At 36.3% G+C, this 22,271-nt stretch overlaps 1 protein-coding gene across 1 annotated transcript; it reads right to left on the bottom strand.

Annotated features, from left to right (window-relative positions):
• Positions 1 to 2,465: 2,465 nt before the first annotated feature.
• On the bottom strand, positions 2,466 to 8,963 carry LOC113283118 (cell division cycle 5-like protein). Its single transcript, XM_026532272.1, has 4 exons — positions 8,477 to 8,963; positions 6,182 to 7,900; positions 4,391 to 4,672; positions 2,466 to 3,710 (listed from the first exon to the last, which is right to left on the bottom strand). The coding sequence occupies exons 1-4, from the start codon at positions 8,651 to 8,653 to the stop codon at positions 2,910 to 2,912; spliced, it is 2,979 nt and encodes a 992-aa protein (XP_026388057.1). The 5' UTR covers positions 8,654 to 8,963; the 3' UTR covers positions 2,466 to 2,909.
• Between the last annotated feature and the right edge of the window lie 13,308 nt (positions 8,964 to 22,271).

Below are 22,271 nucleotides of genomic sequence, written 5' to 3'. Positions count from 1 at the left end.
TTTGTGGTTGAAGTTTTTCGTCAATATGGCTTTTCTGATGCATGGTGTTCGTGGTTGCTGAGTATTCTTAACTCTGCCCGTATATCTATTATGATTAATGGTAGCCCTGAAGGTTTTTTCAGTATCACAAGAGGCCTTCGTCAAGGTGATCCTCTTTCACCTTTGATTTTTGTTCTTATTGAAGATGTTTTGAGCCGCAATCTCTCTAAGTTGTTTGCTGCTAGAAGTATGCATCACATGGTGAGTAAGAAAGGTGTGGCTCCAACCCATTTACTCTTTGCGGATGATATTCTTATTTTATGTAAGGGTAATCTTCATAGCTTGCGGAACTTGAAGGAGATGCTTGGCATGTATCAACGTGCTTCCGGTCAGTATGTTAGTTACGCCAAAAGCAAATTTTATTATGGTGGAGATAGACAATCTCGTGCTATTGCTATTGCAAACTTTATGGGCATGGAGAGGGCGCATTTCCCGGATAAGTATTTGGGAATCCAATTGAAACCTGGTATTGTGCGTCATATTCATGTACGTCAGGTAATGGAGAAGATTATGGACAAGCTGGCAGGTTGGAAGGGTAAGCTATTGTCTTTTCAGGCCAGGTTAGTTTTGATCAAATCAGTTATTTCTAGCTATTTGCTTCATTCAATGGCTGTTTACAAATGGCCATGCACGGCCATCAAATCTGTTGAGAGGGCCATTCGCAACTTTTTGTGGTCTGGAGATGCTGAGAGGCGCAAACACTTCACGGTTCTTTATGATGTTTTATGCCTTTCTAGACGTGAAGGTGGGCTTGGCCTCAAGAAGTTAAATGATGTTAATAGGGCCATGCTTATGAAGTTGTGGATTTCGATTCGAGACTCTGATAAGACTTGGGCTAGATTTTTGAAGGCAAAATATTTCAAGGTCAATGGCAGCTTGATTGATTATAAATTGGGTTCCTCGGTTTTCCCTGGCATTAGATTGGTGCATAACTTTGTTCAAAAACACACGCGCTCAATTATAGGTAACGGTGCTAATACTTCCTTATTTTTTGATAATTGGTGTGCTGATTTTTCAATTGCTCAACGACTTGGCATCACAACAAGAGGCCCTAATGATTTTAAGGCCAAGGTGAGTGATATTATTGTTGATGGCTCTTGGGCTATTCCTCCAAAGACTAACGAATTGATGTTACGATGCAATATTGATGTTGATAATTTGCCTCTTATTGGTGGTGGAGATGATTATAAAATTTGGGACTTGGACTGTAAAGGTGTTTTCACTGTCAAGTCAGCCAAGGCTGCTATTCGTGGGCCAACTGAAATTTTGCCAGCTGCGGCACTCTTTTCTAGAAGTGTTATACATCCTACTTTGGGTGTGCAGTATTGGAAGCTATTTTATAAACAGTGTTGTGCCTCTGATGATAATGTTATGAAGAAGACTGGTAGGGAAATGCCTTCTATGTGTCGTTTATGTAGAGAAGCCTGTGAGGATGTTAGCCATATTACTTGGCATTGCAAAATTGCCAAAAGAATCTGGAAGTGGGCAGCTGAAATTTTCGATTTGACGCCGAATGAAGACCTGGTGGTCTCCTACAAGGCTGCAAAAGGCCGGAGTCGAATGATTAAGGATCTATGGCTGGTTGCAAATCTTGCAATAGTCACGGAGCTGTGGAAGATGCGTAACAAAGCTTATTTTGAGAACAAGCAGATTCGTTGGCTGGAGTTTAAAGGTAGAGTTCATCAGGTAATTCGTGATAACTCTATTAGATTGAAGGGCCATATGCATAATACTTTGGATGATTTGCGTATTGTTAATTTCTTTAGAGTGACGCATAGATCTTGCGATCACTCTAACCCAGTTGAAGTTACTTGGAGCCCACCAAATCCTGGTGAGATTATGATCTGTTGTGATGGTGCATCTCTTGGTAATCCGGGGCAGGCTGGTTCTGGTGTTGTCTTCCGTGATTCTAGCTCGATAGTCTTGGGAGTTCTGTGCGTTGGCCTGGGCTGGCAGACTAACTTCTATGCTGAAGTTTGTGCGGTGATTTATGGTGCTGTCGTTGCTCAAAGATGGAATGTGAAGAACCTATGTGTCAGATCTGATTCGATGAGTTGTTTATATGCTCTTCAAAAAGGCGATTTGCCATGGCAGCTTATACCGAGGTGGAGACTAGCGAAGAGTTTTTATAACAATATTAGCTATATTCATAGCTACAGAGAGGCTAATTTTTCAGCGGATGTCTCGGCCAAACAAGCATGTTTGTTGGCTGAGGATCATTATGAGTTTTACGAGGGTAGGCCAGGTTTTATTCATTCTGTTGAATGGCCTGGAGAGGTTTACTATCGTTTTTAGGCTTTTTAGTGTGCGGTCTTCTTGGCTTAGCACTAAATTAGCCTGATCCTTGTACATTTTCGCTTTTTTATTCTATTTTATTGACCGAGTAAAAAAGTGATGCTCCTCTGTTTCCATATTTTTGTGTTATCTAATAAAAAGTTGCCATTTTTACCATAACTACAAATTACAATGATACAAGAAATTCCCAACTTCAATGACATTGTCAAAATTTGATAGGCTTACAGAATTTGGAAACAGATTTGAAACGAGGAAAGAAAATATCTGGTACCATTACTTTTATCTATTTAAGCAAGAACCAATACTAAATCTCTCAACCCTAATAAGTATGACAGTGTATAAAGTTCTCCTCACCTCCCCAGTTTTAAGAATTTGAAACCCAAATTCATTCTACAAATCTTTCTACTTAAACAAAGGGGCTTCAGGTTCACACCTGCAGAAAGAACTCATACCACTTGGTCACCTTTCAATACCATCGACTCTTCCATCAGAACCATCCCTGCTCTGATGCGCATAATCAAGAATTTGTTCATTTGGTGCATGTTTCTTAGCCAGATCTTCATCCTACTCAGACCTCACTCCCTACCATCCCCACCTTCAGTAGTTTCTGAGACCAAATCAGTGACGGCATCAACCATTTCAGTAGGCTTTTGAATCAAATTCTCATCTGCAGATGGAGCCTCCTTTGATAAATCATCGGCTGCATGTTGAGTTATACCATCTCCATTGCTAGAAATATCATCTGCTTTACTGTTTTGATCAGAAATTGTATCAATAATTTGCTCGTTCTCCTTTGGTATTTCAGGCTCGTTCTCCTTTGGTATTTCAGACATTTGATTACCATCACAACCCAACCCATTTGTTTCTTCCTCGGAAATTTCAGCACTGCCCCCTAAATCAACTGCCATTGAGTCAGTACTTGGATCGATCTTCATCTCATCAGTAGGGCCTTCGCAGTTACTTCCTTGTAATTGAACTTCTTTGTCTTCCTCTACTGCAGCAATAGATGTATCTACGTCCATGGTTGCAGTTGAGTTCTGTTCACCATTGGACTGAGCATTATCTGTTTCATTCGTAGCAGATGGCAAATCAAACTCGCGTGCATTACTTTCTTCCTGTAATTTTTCTTGTGATCGATATTCTTCGAAAAGCCTTTCAATCTTATCCTGCTCTGCAATGAGGTTCCCATATCGGTGCTGAAGATTTTTCTCAAGCTCCTTCTGCTTCTTGATTTCTTCCTCCAAGCCATTGATCCTGTAGGACGCTGCCAACTGCTCTTGCTTTTGTAAAGCTTGAAAGCATTCAAGTTCTGTAGCAGCAGTATCCATCTGTTTAAAGGTGGCCTCTGCTTGGGTCCAAAGTTTTCCACCACGCATCTGTCATCATTTAAAACACATTTAAAAGTCTATAAGCTCCATGTAGTCGAGAAAAACTTAATGGTAAATCTAGATGTGGAATTTTAGAGATTGGAAACATGATCTCTAGAGATTCATGTTGTGTCTCAGTTTGGCCACAAAGATTTTCAGGAAACATAATTCCTAGCAGATCCCCCAAACCGAACCTTGCACTAGCCCTATGATTTGGTGGAAATCTTACACATGCATGCCAGGAGAGATTAACAGAAGCACTGACAGAACATGCTTTGCTTAACCCTACAAGGGTTCCACACATCCTACAATTCTTATGTCAAGGAGATGAATGATGAAATCAAATACTATATGCTTTTTACCACTCTAATGAACCATCACACCAGGTGATGACTGATGGAATCAGGAATCATTACTGCTTCACCTAAACACACCATTAAACTGTCCAGTGTGGCTACCTCCAAAGGCACCAAGACTAACAGCCTGTCCAAAGATCCTCAAAAATATAACAGAGCTAACAGCAATGTTCCTACTTTGTGACCTTTAGAATATTGAGTTAGGCCTAAAACTGACTATGGCCTTCCGAAGAAGATAAAGCACGCGATCAATTAACTTAAAGATGTAAAAACATGGGTAATAATTTACTTCATTAAGATAAAAGAGATGGAAATTAAGAAAATTTTAAATACCTGGTAACCATGTGTGAGCAGCTTTATCTTCTGTTCAAGGCGTTGTGCTTTCTTAGTTTCATCATCCATCCTCTTTTTCACATTCTCAAACTCATTCTGCAAGGCTCCCAGCTTCTCCATGTTATTAGCGACACTTGAGAGACCATAGGCACCACGAGCAGGAAAGTACATGATATCTTCTAGGCATGCATCATGAACTCTGACATATTCATCAACCGGTTCATTTTCATGCCGCATTGCCACACGGAGAAACTGAATCTCTTCCCTTATCAATAAATCAGCCTGCAAGAATGAAAAAATACAAATAAATCCCAATTACTGATAAGAAGATACAAGTACACAGCCTCAAAGGAAAGGAATTTCCTGATATAGGTTACAGATTAAACATCGAAGAAAAATACAAAACAAAGAGTAAAACAGACAAAAAACCTATGTCATGGCCGGATCAAGAATGAAACTCAAAACTCAAATTTGCTTCATTTCAACTGAGACATGACAGGTCATGTTCATACTAACAAAAGAAATCTGGAGTAGTTGCATGAACCAAAATTTAAATTCAACAGCAAAAAAAAAACTACCTTTTAACAGCCATAGAATTACCTAATAGCTTTTAAAGAGGACGAAAAACAAGTATGAACCCTTCCCCAACAGTACGAAGCCAAAAGGTAAAACCCTCAGCAAGTTCACAACTTTACTAGAGATGAGCAGACAAATGTAGAAGAGATCCTAGAGTTAAAAACACCACCAAGAGGCTAGCCTTCTTCAGACATTACCTGTTTGCTCAATCATCTAGACAAGGAAGATAAAGACACTTCTATCCAATACGGAAAATGTATATAGAAATAAGCATTTAAAACTAAAGTTAACTTTAATAACTAGATCTTTCATATTTTCAGCCAGCTAGTGGTGACACTTGCTGCCAATTTTTGACTGTAGACTTGTGAGTCTCCATTTGGTGCTTGATATAAAGTTCGAACTTGGAAGGTTAGGAGTGTGTTCGAGGGATGGAAAGTGGTATGTTCAATTGGGAGAAATGACAATATTCATTGCTGCACTACTTCCATAAGAACCTAGAACTACCACCACCTAAAAGATCCTGAAAAATTCTATAGTGTTCATTATTTTATATTGGATACGAAAGTCAGTTCTAACTGAGCATGCATGCAGACAATTTCCTGTGCCTAGACAACTATATGAAATGTGAAGTAATCTACAACAACACAACGGCTTAATAAAGCATCTATAACAACGGCTTAATATAAAAGAGAGTTCAAGATGTCAATTAGTCTTCGCGACAGATCTCAGTGGGATGTTGGACCGCGCGGTATACAGAACAAAAACCCACTGATGATTTATAAACTAAAGCTAAGGATATGAAAAAATGTGAAATCTGATTAACTACAGATCACATAAGATGAACAATGAATCCAGAAGATAAAACCCAGCCATGTTACTGCTTTTCCTAACAATGGAATGGACATGAAAGGGATTTTCCTTATTACCGAGATTTATAAAGAAAAAGTCCAACATCCAAAGATGAACCTCGTTAGCTAAGTTCTGACATTGTATACTCGTAAAAATGTAACACTACTTATGTGTGTGTCTGGGCTTGCTCTGCATGAAAGGATCAGCCCAATCACCAAGTTCCTTGACCATCAAAATGAGATGAACAAGGACAGATTAAAAAGTGCAAGCATGCTGAAAGATGTCTGATTGCCAAAGGGTAAATAAAATTGAAGGACGTCACAAACTATACAACAATAATATATAATCAAATCATAGAACGCATACCTCTTTCATTTCTTCTTCTTCAAAGTCCTCAATCTCGGGAATAAAGGCTGATTTTCCGTTTGAGGCACGTTTTCCCCCTTTCTTTTTCTCCTTCTCTACTTTCTCATCAAGTGGGTATTTGGCATTATCGTGCTCCAATAAACCTAAAAGCTCCTTTCTCACCATCTCATCAGCCTGCTCAATCGGAGTAGGAGGAACGAAAGAACTCTTGTCTTCATCAGTCCTCACCAATGAGTTCCTAATAAGCTCCAGTGAAGCAGAAGGAGGTCTAGGAAGCTCCCTTTGAAGTACTTTTGATCTCTTCTTAAGTAATGCCTGCTGTCTTGCTTCTTCTTCAGTCTTCTCTCTAGCTATTCTATCTGACATGTCTTCTTCAATCATATCCTCGGGTTCGTCATTATCCTGAGGAAGTGGTTGGATTACTATTTGATACTCATTTCTGGGTTGTGGAAGGTTGATTAAACCAGATTGCAAGTTTCTTCTTAACTCAGCCTGTCTACGGAGGTCATGCTTCAAACTCTCAGGCATATCCATATCTTCATTAATGTGAAGCTCATCTCGAAGAGGAGTTCCTCTGGGTGTCATACCTGATGAATACGCATCATTTGATGGTGTCATGCCAATTCTGGGGGTGACACCACTGGCTCCAGGAGTAGATAAAGGAGTAGCCATCGGGTTAGGCGTCTGGATATCCCTCCTTTTCGGTGTAACACCTGAAAAGTCAGATGGATGCAAATCTGGATTATCACCACCAAGTAATGGGGTTTGGGACTCTCTCAACCTAGCAAGGTTCTCAGCCTCCATCATAATCGCATCCGCCTTCCCACCAGGTGTTCTTTGGGGAGTTCTAAAAGGTGTCATTCCATGTCGAGGGGTCTGAGAGTAATTTGCAAGAAGTGCACGTGTAGCACCACTTCCTTCCGCCTCACTCCCTGCAAGAAGATCACTAGCAAAACCCATCTTCGCAATCTCCTCCAATTCATGATCTGTTATTTGTGGTGCAGGAAGCATCAGTTTTGACCTCTTCCTAACAGTTTCTGGGTCGTTTAGCTTGTTAACTTGCAATACTGATGATGGGGCATCCTGCCTCTGAGCAATTTTGTTTTTGGCAACATCCTGCTTTCTTAACTGTGCTTCCACATCAGCCCTCCTTTTGCCCTCAAGTTCCTCGATGGTGGTCGGAAACTGAGGTTGTTCCACTGGTCTGTCCTCATCCACAATATCATAGAACCCTGCTGGAGGCTTCTTCTCAAAGGGGATCTCGGCATTATAATCTATACCCTTCCTTTTCCTCTTTCGCTGCCTATTATCAATTCCAGCTGCCTTTAGTTCCCTCCTTTTCTGCAAAGAAGCAAGCCTCCTCGCCTCCTCGAGCTGCTTCTCCCTGGCTTTTCTCTTTGCTTTTTTCCCCCTAGTGTTGGCTAATCTAGCACGTGCTTCAGAAAGCATTTCCTTCTCATCTTCATCCATATCGACAGGATCAGGACGAGCGGGCTTTGACTCAGGATTAGGATCAATCTCTCCAGGACGCAACTTCCTTGGATCGTCATTGGGTTCATAATTCTCATCCTTAACACAAGCGGCATCAAGCAGCTTCTCATAACGCTCAAGACACTGAGAAGGAGTTCGCCCGACAATTGGAGCAATTGTTCTCCATTGTGTTGGCATAAGTTTAGCAAGATGGAGCAGTTTCTCATCTTCTTCTCGGGTCCACTCGGTCTACACAGGTAAAAAAACTTAAAAGTCATGACAAGTTAAGCAATAAATAACAGTGTATTAGTCAAAAAATACACAATGCCGAATCAAATAACATATGATACCAAACCAGATATACCTGTAACAAACTTGAAAAACACTAGAACTAAGACAATAATGGTTCATAATCTAGGCACAGTGTGTTGCTCTGTAACAAACACCAATTTGCTGTTGTTCAAGCCAATTTTTCACTTCGGGTTTTACATCAATCATGTATTCATATCACATTAGAAATCCCAATAAAACAAACCATGCTTTTAATCATATCCTAGTTTATTAACACTCAATTTGGATCTTGAACCAAAAGAGGCAACAATAACCAACAGAGCAAACTTCTTATTATCAATTGCAGAAGGCCCCAAAAACCACAAACTACTGAGGACAGAACTTTCATTAAAACAACACAAAATTGCAGCAAAATTAAACCTAAATATCTCACATCAAAACAAAACCAAAAGAGTTATCCAAAAACAACACTCCGTATGCTTCAATAGACAACTATTTGAAGACACTAAAGTGAATAAACCCAGGAAAGCGTACCTTTTTAATAGATGGATCGAGCCACTCATACCACCTAGCTTTACATTGTTTAGCAGATTTACGAACAAGAAGAGATGATATTCTAGCCCATTGATTTTTACCATACTTCATAACCGCAGCTTTAAGAATTTCATCTTCGGTGTTCTTCCAAACACCACCCTTAATCATAATCCTCATCTTGTCTTCTGTTTTTTCGTTCCGCTCCTTCTAGGGTTTTTCAGATGGTACCAAAATCCTCCTTCAAATCACCTCCTTCAATTCAACTATTTCTCCATTCACAGACGCTAATCAAGGATACCCTCTTCTGCAAATCTCCTCTTAGGGTTTAAGTTTTGCCTGTGTTCTTCAATCTCGATTTCGTGACTTCTAGGGTTTCCAAAGTGCGAACTTCTTTTACCGAGCGCAGCAACTCGCTTTCTGTCTTCCCCCTTTGTTGCTGATAATATAATATAATTAATAAAAAAAATCCACAAACCACTATGAGAAACGAATCAAGTCAAGGAGTCTTTGCGCTTATATATATACGGTTCGATACAGGGGTTTTTCCTCTGTTTCTATCTTTGAGAATTACAGTCCAAGGGCCAAGTATTATACAGATCTCCCTGCTGGGTATTTTATTTCGAAGCCGACGCGCGGTCCGAGAACGAGTCTTTATTTCAAGGCTGATCCAAGAGATTATCAAATTTCAACCGAGTGTATAAATTATGTTTGGTAATTGTGTCTGTTTTGTAAGGTTTTTTTTTTTTTTAAAGCAAAAGGATAAATTTTATAAAAGACTAGATTTCATCGGAAAGATGAAAAATAGTGAAGAAACAAAGAAAACCGGGTTACCTGTTGGTACTACAGCATCCCAATTACAAATCAGTGTGCTTAAAGAATAACCATGAAATAATTTGGTGTTAACAGACCAACTAAACAGTGTACACTTGATGGAAATTATTAACTGATCAAAGTTCCTCTTGTAACCCTTGTATAACCTGCAATTCCTTTCTTTCCAAATAACCCACCAGATGGCAAATGGTAATAAGCTCCACAACTGATACATGAATGTTTTAGTCTTCTTTCTTTTTCCCCATTCATAAACATTTTGCTTTACTGTGTCAGAGAAAACCCATAACATTTTAAACTATCCAGGAAATAATGTCAGAGCTTCCTTGTTTCAGAGCAATGAAGATAAAGATGATTTTGTGATTCTTGTTCAATACCACAGAAAAAACATAAACTAGATTGAACTCTACCAGCTTTATGCAGAACTTCAAGAGTATGAGTACCATCATGACACATTGTCCACACAAAGAAAGCGACTTTTAAAGGTACTCTTGGATTCCATACCTGCTTTTGAGGGAAGACAAGCAAGCCATCCACATCTAGAGAAGTGTAACAGTTTGCCATTGAAAACTCCGGACCAAAATGCCATTTCCTGCAATCTTCAATAATTTCATCAGAAAGAGTTGTAATCCTGTAACCACACCTAAAACTTGTAACAACTCAGCAATATCTGCCATCTCCTGCTAATGTAAATATCTTCTAAAGTTGAAATTCCACGCACCATCTTCATTCATCATATCTCTTACTGAAGCTTTATTAGTTCTGGAAATTTTATAAATTCCAGGAAATTTGTTCTTTAATGTATCATTGCCAATCCATTTATCAGTCCAGAAATCAATACTCTTTCCATTCTTGAGAGTCAACATTGTATTATCTTTGACAAACTTTTGAGACTTTAGAACACCAGACCAAAGACTACGACCCACAACTTTCGAAGTTTTGTTTGGGAAAAAAGAATCATACCTTTCTCCGAATTTCTCTCTGAAAATCCGTCTCCATAGAGCTTTCTTTTCTTGTCCATATCGCCAGATCCATTTACAATGCAGAGCCTTATTTACCAGCTTTAGCTTTTTGATACTGATGCCCCCTCTTGACTTAGGTAAGATAGCCTTCTTCCAAGCCACCCAACTTTGCTTTCTTGTAGAGTCTGTTGAACCCCATAAAAAATTACGCATAATTTTTTCAATAATCTTCATGATTGAAACCGGCATTTGGAACATCGAGAAATAATAAATTTGAAGACTTGCCAATACATTGTTTATCATAATTAGTCTTTTCCCTTTTGACAGATATCTTCTTCTCCAAGTGGAAAGCTTTTGCTGACATTTTAGAATCACCACATCCCAAATTGCCTTACATTTTGATTTGCTACCTAGTGGAATTCCTAAGTAATTTATAGGAAAGCTAGTTAACTGACAGCCAAAGACATCAGCACATAAAGCACCATCGTTACCATTACCAATTCCCACTATTACGCTCTTTCGAAAATTAATCTTTAAACCAGCTATTAACTCAAAAGCAAAAAGAATGTTTTTGAGATTATTTAACTGCTCCTCAGAATCGTCCAAGAAAACCACCAGGTCATCAGCAAACTATAAATGGTTGATTGTTGTTCCCCCTCTGCAACTTGAAATCCAGAAATAAGACCATCTGTAGCTGCCCTCTTGATCATTAAAGACAAGATCTCAACCACCATTATGAATAAAAAAGGGGAAATAGGGTCTCCCTGCCTAATTCCCTTTTGGATTTTAAACATACTAGTTGCCTCTCCATTGATAAGGATTGAGAATCTAGCATAGGGAATGCACCACCTAATCCAGCTCCTCCAAACCACTCCAAACCCAAACTTCTCCATTACTAAATCCAAACATTTCCAATTAACATTATCGGAGGCTTTATCAAAGTCTACCTTACACATAATGCCTGTTTTGTAAGGTTGGTTAAGCGTTATCATAGGTTTAATGTGTCCGGTTTTTGTCCTTATATTTTTCTCCGTAGATACAAATTATCTCTCCTTTCTAGTCTTCTACACACAAGATTGGAGACTTGCGTGACAATTTAGAACTATTACATTGCGAGTAAAAAACAAAAGTTATTATACATGCAAGTTGTTTGATAAACTGTTGTAGCAAGTTATTATTATGTGGGTTGATTTGTCTCTTCAAGTGACAAGACAAAATAATGCACCGGGTAATAAAGAAAGGTAGTTTGTTTAGACTTCAAATTTTCCGAGGAATACTGATTATGAATAAGGATAATTAATCGGACTTTGTTTCGCTACTATAAATAATAATTAATTAAATTTAAACCAAGTTTAATAAAATAAATTGTATTAATCAAACTCTATTGAAAAATCTGTATCATAGCAAGTTCTGAGATAACACCGTGAGTATTAGGCTCATCAATAAGTATTTTGTAATGTGACTACAAAATACTTTCTATAACAACGAGGAAAAGCGAAACTATAAGTTGTAAGAGTGGGCCAACAGTTGCGCGTGAAGAAAGTTCATAACTGTTATATTGATTACTTGAATCGTGTTATACTTAGTCGAGTGTTGTGAGTTTGTCATCTCTTAAATGGTGACCCACCATATAATTGATGACCCTAAAGACCGTTCGGAATGGTATGTAGACGATGTGACTGATTATCCTCACATGTTTGGTGTATTGTCCAGCCGGCTAGCTCCCACTTATGAGTGGCAACCCGAAAGGTAGTTTATATGATAACAGTAAACTTGTATCGGACTGCCCCAGCGTTAGAGTTTGGTCCTCACAGTACTGCGCTAAGAAATACTTGTCATATTTTATGACCCTTGACAAACTGTGAACTTTGGGGGTTCTTGATTGTGCGGTATGGAAAGCGCACTTCGGATGCAGTGTTAAGATATCCTTTTGGCAAACCCTGAATATGTGGTATAAGACTATTATTAATCAACATGAATTATAGGATAAGGGATTTTACAATCTGCCCCCCTAATAAAAGAGGATCTCGTCCTCGAAATTAAACTTCACTTATTGGATCATCAAAAAGATTAGGATCACGAGCTCGTACGTCTTCCTCGTGCTCCCAAGTGACTTCCTTGTCATTTGGTGGTGTCATTGAACTTTAACCACTGAAATTATTTTCCTTTGAAAAACATGCTCTATATGGTCAATAATCTTATACGTCTTCTCCACGTAAAATATATCTTTTTATAACTCCAGATCATGATATTCTATCAACGAGTGATGATCCGCTTCACGCATATTCTTTTGAAGCATAAATACGTGAAACACGTTATGAACTCCATCTAATTTCTTCGGTAAAGCAAGACGACAAGTGACCTTTCAAATCCTTTCAATAATGGGGAACGGTCCAATGTGTGAGGAGAAAGCTTTCCCTTTTCACCAAAACGCAACACATCCTTCATATATATGTGACACTTTGAGAAGCACTAGGTCACCTTAAACTCTTTTTCTTGACGTTTCATATCCACAAAGTTTTCTTGGTTACCCTCTAGTATATGCAATCTTCCCTTAATTATTGAAATCTTTTCGGATAATTCGTGAATAACTTTTTGTACCCAGTAACTTGGCATCCACAACTTCTGCCTTTCATAAGGGTGAACGACATGGTATACTGTACAACACCTCGAATGGAGCCATGCCAATGCTAGAATGATAGTTCTTGTTATATGCAAACTCTAGCAAGGTTAAGTGATTCTGACAACTACCTCCAAGATCAATAATGGTGCATCTCAACATATCCTGAAGCACCTTATTCGCGTGCTTTGCCTGCCCTTCAATATGAGGATGAAAGTTTGTACCAAAGTTCAATGAAGACCCTTATGCTAATTGAAAACTCCTCCAAAACCTCAATATAAAAGATGAATCTCTATCATAAACAATTGATATCGGCACACCATGAAGCTTGATTATCTCACTTATGTACAACTGAGATAGTTTTTCACCAGTATCAATCGTCTTGACTGGTAAGAAATATTGACTTTGTCAATCTATAAACTATCACCCAAATTGTATCGTGACCCCTACTTAATCGTGGTAACCTAGTTATAAAGTCCATGAATATGTTTTGTCATTTCCACTCAAAATATGTAAGAGCTACAATTTACCAGCTGGGTGTTAGTGTACGATCTTTACTTGGCGACAATTCAAATACTTCTGAACGTGCTCAGCTATATTGTGCTTCATTCCTGACCACCAATACCGTCGCTTCAAATCCTTATGCATCTTTTTACCACCAAGATATATAGTTTTTCACCAGCATCAGTCGTCTTGACTGGTAGGAAATGTGTTGACCTCGTCAATCTATCAACTATCGCCCAAATTGCATCGTGGCCCCTACTTGATCGTGGTAACCCAGTTATAAAGTACATGGATATGTTTTCTCACTTCCACTCATAAATATGTAAAGGACGCAATTTACCAGCTGGGTGTAAGTGTGTGATCTTTACTTGGTGACAATTCAAATACTTTTGAACGTGCTCAGCCATATCGCCCTTCATTCCTGACCACCAATATCGTCGCTTAAAATCTTTATGCATCTTGTTACCACCAGGATATATATATATATATATATATATATATAGTGTACTTCTTTCAGTGCGCTTCATCTAAAATAACTCGTCTCAAATCTTGAACTTCAGGCACACATAACCTTTCACGAATCTCAACCCACCATCTTACAACATAGTTCTCATCTATGAAGTGCGGGATTTTCTTAAGTTAATTATTACACCACTCATCATCAGCTTGAGCTTTCACTATACAACTCAACATTAGATGGTTTTATAACTATAATACTAAAGAACAAATTTTGTCCTCCAGTTATACCCATGTTGAAGTTAAAACAGGAAACCTCTTCTAACATAATCCAATGGCATACCGTCATGGAAGCCATAATTCTAATTGGTAGTCAGCTTACTACATCAGCCACAACATTAGCTTTCCCAGGATGATACTCCACTTTGAAGTTATAGTCTTCAACTAACTCTATACATATCCTCTGACGCATATTCAACTCCTTCTGAGAAAATAGGTACTTGACTCTTGTGGTAAGTAAAGAGCTCAAACTTCTCACTGTATAAATAGTGTCTTCAAATCTTAAGTGCAAACACCACATCTGCCAACCCAAGGTCCTGTATAGGATAGTTTCACTCGTGAGGTCTCAACTTCCATGAAGCATAAGAAACTACCACGTTACTCTGTTAGAGCACTGCTCGGTTGATGTTAGATGCACAAAACTATTTCTTGATTTCTAGTCTACTAAAATCAAGTCTCGGGCTAGGATAGAAGTTGGTAGTTGGGTATTAGACATCATTAAATAACTCTCAAAGATTAAAGATCAAACGAAGAAAACATCAGGGACTTCATCAACAAAGGTATGCGGTGACTGATTTCATTTGGAATTCTTGTTCAATTCTACATTTTTAATCTATCGAAACAAGTAATCACTCTCTGGAATAATTCCGATGATGGTAAATATACATTTATGTATAGACTCGAGGATATCCGATCTAAGACTGTAGTAAGAATGACCTTTGTCCCTATAAAGGTCCTCATGTTGTGAATAAGCATACAAAATTAACGATCCAAGAACACTCAATTCCGAGTTATAACAAAGAAGTTATGAGTGATTTATTAAAGAAACACTTATTATGTGTTGCAGTTCGTGAATAGGAAACAGTCCGCGAACTATTTTTAACGGTTCACATACTTAAGCGCAAAAACGTGACTAGTTGTCTTTTTTATTCGAGTTTTTGATGTTTCCTCTTCTAGGCAAGATGGCTATTCTTCTTCTGCACACAATTGATTTCCATGTTAAAGTGTGTGTGATATTTTAAACTCCTTCCTAAGTTAAATTGTAATTTATTTACAAAAAAATAATTTATGCTAAGTAATTATTTATTTAATTTATTTATGCTAGAGTTGTAGCTTAGGAAAGACTCTCAAAATAAGGAGAGTCTTGAAAAACAAAAATAGCTCACAAAATTGCTTAGGATTAAAGCAACCATTCACTTTAAATAAAGGATTTATGTAAGTTACACAATGCATCCCTTGGAAAATTTGTTTATGCTTCATAAGGTTGTTTTCCACTACTTCTGTTCTTGAAGAACAAGAGTGCGACAATAAGACTTTGCTTGGGGATCGCGAAGCACGAGTTGGTGATAATATTTTTAGATATTTACGCAACTTGTATTTGGGTTGATTCAATAATCCTTGTTTAAAAGGATTGTTGATTATAAACCCTAGATTTGATAGATTTCAATCTAAGATCGTATACGGACACTAGTTGGTTGAAATATGGATTAGAAAGAAAACTTCATGTATTGTGTGTCATAAACTCCTTAAGAAGTTTTAACAAGATATCTATAGATTATTCTAGTTGTTCTTGTTGTAGAATAATTAGGTAACTCTACAAGTTTTGAAGAGTATAAAGTTTGTTTTGATATTAATTTTACCCGGTAATTGTTCAAAACAAACACAAGATTTTCAATACCTTGATTCACATCTAAAGGGAAATCAAACCGGTGTTTTGTGAAAGCAGAATATCAAAAAGTCTTCACTTAGGTTGAAGCAACTCTTACGCTGTAAAGGACGTCAACTAGGGGAATCAATTATGGAGATTCTTACGAGGTTCAAGAGACGTAAGGAGCGCGACTATAACCGAATTGCTTGGAGGGTGGATTCAGTCTCAACTACATTCTAGTCTGAAGTCGGACATTAGGCAAGTGTCTGTAGCGGCTTAATACGGTTCAGTGTTCAAATCTGGACGAGGTCCCATAGTTTTTTTGCAGATGCAGTTTTCTTCGTTAACAAAATTCTCTGTGTCTTGCTTTACTTTTACTTCTGCATTATATTTTTGTTTGATATAATTAAAGTAAAAGAAAGTGATTAGATAATCAACCTAGACATTTTTTAAACTAAAACTGTATAAAACCCGCAAGAATTGTTCTTGGGAATTCGTATCTTAATATATAGATTATAAGATTTGTTCTTGTGGGTATTCAGTTCGTGTACTGTTCTGGTACATACTATATTGTTCTTGGATAATCGTCCAAGAATTCTTGTACACAACGGTTTCATGGATCCCTGACCTAAACTACTGATTGTACAAGAAAGATAAAGGATATATACAATCAAGGATCATTAAGTTGGTCTACTTGTAATTGTATTAGGTTTTATCTTATAGGTCCAAATGAAAAAGTTGGTGTTTTACTCGATATCTTCTCCTTTTCAGTCATGTTTATTAGCAAATCAACAATTATTTTATATTAAAAAAAATATTTTCGATATAAAAAATCTCAAATAAATACGATGAGAAGATGAGGTATAGTAACTACCTTAAATTTGCTAATCAAAGAGTAAAAACATTTATTTTCAATAACCAGGGTGTGAATCCCCTTTTCCCATGCACAAAATTTCAATTAGCTATCCCATTTATAGGATGTTAACCCATATCTTTAATGTCATCTTTAAAGTAGATTTAATTGCATTTCTAATGGATATGATAATGGATTATTTTCTTTTGATTATTTTGTTGGCTCCTCTCTTATAATATAATAATACACAAATTAAGAACAATATATATTTTTCTACCAAAAATGTACCAAACTAAATTAGTTTTGGCATTTACTTTGACTATCCAGTTTCAATTTTCTTCCACTAGCCTATAAGAAACTCATAAAACTAATAAAATAAATATTAAATATTAGTTACATCAACCGACTTTTCCTCCTAAGCTACAATTTATATGCAATATAATTAAATAATAACAACATTCATGCACATGTGGTACAATTAAACAACAAACACTTTCATGCACATGCGATACAATTAGAATACTTATTTCTTTTAAGTAACATTTGCATTAGTTTATTCGGCCATCAAAACTTGTAAGTCGAAGCATCATTTGTAAACGCCACATTGAGAATTATATGGGGTAAATATTTTTCCCTTATAAAATACTATTGGATTAATGTTTTAAAATTAGAAAAGATATAATATCACTAAAAAATTAATGAAATTATAACCAACTGTTGGGAGATATATATATTTAAAAAACATAGTTTTGTAATATTATATCAAACTTATAGAATTAGTGTGGTGGTATTATTTTGGGCTCCCACACTATAGACTTGGGTTCAAGTCTCACCCCATGCATTTGGCTAGGTATATTATATATATATAATATACTTAAAAAAATCCGGGAGAGCGGGGCCTTGGAGTCTTGGGAGGTCTACTGATTTAAAAGTTAACTTTTTGCAGATTTAACTTCTAATTTCCATAACGGTTTTTTGTCAACTTAATATTCTCAATTAAATTCATTAATTTTGGTTTTATATTCTAGCTGTTTTATTACTGTTATGCAGGATTTTAAGTATGCAGTTATTATTGATTTAATTCTCATTAAACCGAATTGATTTCCTTTGAGTTATAAAAGATGGTTTTTGGAGAAGATGAATCACTGAGTTTTTTCATCTATTTGTATTCTGAGCAAGTGTAAGATAGAGTAAGAGTTGGTTCGATTTCTCAAGGTGCGGAGAAATCGAACAAGAGAGAGTCAGCTATTTTATCCCATAGGTGTTAGACAAGTTTTTGACTGCCAGCACAATCAAGAGGCAGAGTCGCGAAATACCTTAAAGATAGCGACCTAGTCCGCGACTCAGCTGTTTGAGATTTATTTTATGTGAATTTTCTTTATTATTTCCAACACCAACCCTAAGAACTAATAAAACATTTAATCTAATGAAAACCAATGCGATAGTAAAAGGTCATGCCTTTGTTGCAAAGTTTATATAAGACCACACGAAACATCGTCCACGTTTAATCTTCTGGAATGTAGTAAATACATTCAGTTGTATCAAAAATTTAGACTTGGTAGTTACACTATATTTAATCTCCCCTCTTTCTCCACTTCTCCATAGAAAAGAAAAATAAATAAACTCAACTTCATCTTCTTGCTCAGATCTAGTCCATTTGGGACTAGATCTGAGCAAGGATCTTAGCTTTTTTGTGTTTTGGTTTTAGAATAACAGGATGTTGTCCTATTAGGAGTTTAATTTTGCATTGTTTGCCTTCTTTTCTTCACCTTTATGGTGACTTTTGTATTTACCTTCAGGGTGATTTTTATCTTCACCTTCATGGTGATTCTCTTTTATTTTAATGGTTACTTGATCTTGATTATATGTTTGTTCAAGTACGTCGCCGGATTCACGTTACTCTCGATTTTTCGGTCGACAGAGTTGCAGATTACTCCTATACCATTGGAGCATTACTTCAAGAGGAAGACGATTTATCAAATGGTGTATAAATATTATGAAAACCGTCTTCTCTCCGATTCAATCGGTTTTTACATTCTTGTATTAGGTCAGTATTTGGAATTCCTTCTCTTTTCCTTGTCGAAATTTTGAATCATGCACTAATACACGCTTATTGTTTCTTGTTGCTTTTTGAATTCTATATACTTGAGATCCATGTAATTTTGATTCTTGATTTCCATTAATGAAAATTGAATTACAAAAAAAAAAAAAAAACTTGGTGAGTGTCCAACATTTATCTGTATTTGTGCTGTCATGTTGTACATTGTATGTGTTTAGATGACGTTGATCTTTTGTTTTAATGAATTATATTTTACTTCCAGTGCACATTTTTCTTCTATATTGTTGTGAAGAATAAATCCAAAAAACTATTTATAAAAAGAAAATTTAGTTATATTAGGAATTTGTTTTTATTTGGAAAATAAATATACTGTGTAATTATAAGCAGTATGGTTTATATATTAAAAAGAGTGGTGTTTTTCTCTCTTGTTCTACAATTTCTTTTTATTGTATTTTCCTAATAAATCTCCATAAACCATCTTTGTTCTTTCCCTAATTTTTACACAAAAATTTTAAAACTCTTTGATTAAATCTTGTGTTGTCAACTCTATTTTGATTTTTAGGATTCATAATATATTTGACGAAAAATAGTATTAGGATATAGTATATCAATAAAACTTCATTGCCAATCTAAAAGGAGGATTTAGGTTTAATTTCATTTTATTTTTATGTTTTCTTTTCATGCAGTGGTCTAAGGGCTTGTTATTGCCATTCAAGGACGGAACCAAGACTTATACGCTATGGAGTCAAACAATTTTTCTCCGATTGGAAATAATTTGAAAGCTTGCATTGTATGAAAACCATAAAAGGAAAAGATGGATCCATATGATAAGATAAAATTGGAAACAATATGAAAGCTTGTACGGTATGAAAACCTACCATTTCCGCGCTAACACTCATTTCAGAATATGCTAATCTCGACTAAGAAATTGTGCACATCGACACTTATAGATGATATATTGCACTTTTACCCCAATTAATGATACAAATTTCAGCTTTACTCTTATGTTTTTGCACCCAAAAGACAAAAAAATTTCACAAAACTCAAACCCCTTTTACCTGAAACTCACTTGCACCCCTTCCCTCAGTCCCTGTTGCCATTATGGTCTTTATTATATGCTTATTCACAATATTTCAATAGCCTTCAAGATGATTTTTTGACTTGTAGAGATATACATAAGTATATAACTGAGGATGCTTCTCTCCAGCGTGACGTAGATCTACACATTTTTTTTCAAGATCCATTGCTACTGGTGTTAATGCTGATTATGATGTCTTATTACTCTTTTTTAATGCAAGGAGATTTGAAGATCGAATAATCAAAATTAAAATGGTTCAACACATGAAGTTAGAAACTATCAGCAAACATCGATATCTTCTTGGAAATTTATGTATTTTGTATCTTTTATGTTATTTATTAGTTTTTCAATTTTAGAAAATCCTACTGGTATTTATACTTTTGTCTATCATTATGTACTCTTTTTTGCTACCCCGTGAATTTCCTATATATCGATATTTAAATATGCCTACATGTGAGTTTTCAGAAATTATACAAATATCATGTGTGTGTATTTAAACATACGAATTGCGTACATACTGAGATAGTGCACGCCTGCCGGTTGATTAAAATCATTTAAAAAAAATAGCATTGAATAGTAAATCAGTAGAAATCAACCAGTATGTATTAAATCCGTGAATAGTATTTTTCACTTTTAGGTTGCATGAGCTTTATTGACACGCAACGGTAGATTTACATCATACACCTTAATATCAAAGAAAACTGTTTTCTATCATAATCATAGAGTGATCCCCACAACTTAGGTATACATATTTGGCATAGATGATTCAAATAAAATAAAATAATATTATAATTTGGCAATGGTCTCTTTCGAACATCTTACGTTGGCAAGTATCTAACACTCGATTGTGTTCCTTATAGCCGAATTCAGCGTTCTAGGACATAATGGATCTTTTCCTCACCTTATATATCATCAATCATCAATGTTTGCACCATTGCATCTTGGTGCATGAGCTTGGCAGCAAAGCATACAGGTTCCATCAGCAAATGCGAGAGTTTGGGATATTTTCATGGAGACAATATCTAACCCGGGCAACCTACAAAGCTTTATCAACCGTCCATAATTTGCATAAATATCTTAATATAAAATAAGAAACTTAGCTTCAAATAGGTTCCTTCCATGGCTATTAATTAAAACTGATAATTCTCTCTTTTATTCTGTTGCTTTGTTTTGTTGATTGATATATCTTCGATTTTTTCTTCTTTCATTTAAGTTGCCATTATTGGATCATGGGATGTTTTTCTTTTAGATTGAATATATATAAATCAACCTAAATAAGAGTGCAATTCATTCTAGTAAACGTAGCCTATCAAAGAAATTGTATATTACATACAATTACTTGCATCGTGGCTTTTGTCTTGTCTGCACATGAGGTGTAAATTGGGACGGGCCAGCAGGTTTATGGCACAACACATCGCGTTAAAATAATATTTGAACACAACACGTTTGTTTAATGTGATCTGATGTGCCAGACAAATAGGCACAGTGGCACAACACAGCATGCGACACGTGTTAGCACGCGACACATCACAACACGACACGCGAAGAAAGCACGCCACATCATGCGTAAAATACTACACAATACATCACATTTGATGCATATTTCACAAAAGAATCATTGTTTTAGCCCAATTCTGACATTTTATTTTCGTTATGCTAATTTATTTATGTAATAATACATGTACTAACTAAAATATCTCAAAAATATTTATTTTGGAAAACATAAAATAAGTGTGCTAGCACAACACAGCACGGCACAGCACAACACGTTTCTTTTTCTGGCACAACACAGCACGCCATTTAGCACAGACCAGCATAGCACATCTGAATCTCTGGCACAGCCCGGCACAGCACGCAGCACGCTAAGCACGTGACTTCATGGGCTGGGTTGTGCCGGGCCGGCACGTTTTACACCGCACATGCATCTTTTCCGAGTAGTGAATGAATGTGAGTTGTTGGTTAATTATGAAGAAGCTCCTCCATCTTTGTAACTTGTAACTTGTACGCATGTCCCCGCTACCACAATAACCAGCTCAAACACCGTCGCTGCCGACATAACCGGAAAAAAAATGCTGACATAACCGGGAAACAAAAAAAACTTAGATATTCCAATTCAAAACATGAATAACAAATAATTCTAAGATATTTTATCTCGGTTAAAAACATAAATATGAGAACATGAATAATAAAGAATTCTAAGATATTTTATCTCGGTTAAAAACATAAATATGAGAAAAGTAATTTACTAAGAAAATCATCATAAATAAAAGGTACAACTTACTACCTCAACAAATGAAAAACTCAAACTACTTTTATCATATTTATGTTTTGTAATGGACAAACCTCGAATCACATAAATATTTTATTTATTTTTCGCTCTTTGTTAAAGAACATCTAGAGGTATGTCCATTACAAAACTCCTAAAGAACATGATATTAACAAACTTCGTTAATGCCTTTAGTAATTCCCAAGAACAATTACACTTTCCAGTGGATAAAAACTCTTAAT

This window comes from Papaver somniferum, chromosome 5, assembly GCF_003573695.1.
Source record: "Papaver somniferum cultivar HN1 chromosome 5, ASM357369v1, whole genome shotgun sequence".
Lineage (NCBI taxonomy): Eukaryota > Viridiplantae > Streptophyta > Magnoliopsida > Ranunculales > Papaveraceae > Papaver > Papaver somniferum.
Note: the sequence above shows the minus strand (reverse complement) of the source record. Positions and strands in the feature narration are given on the sequence as shown.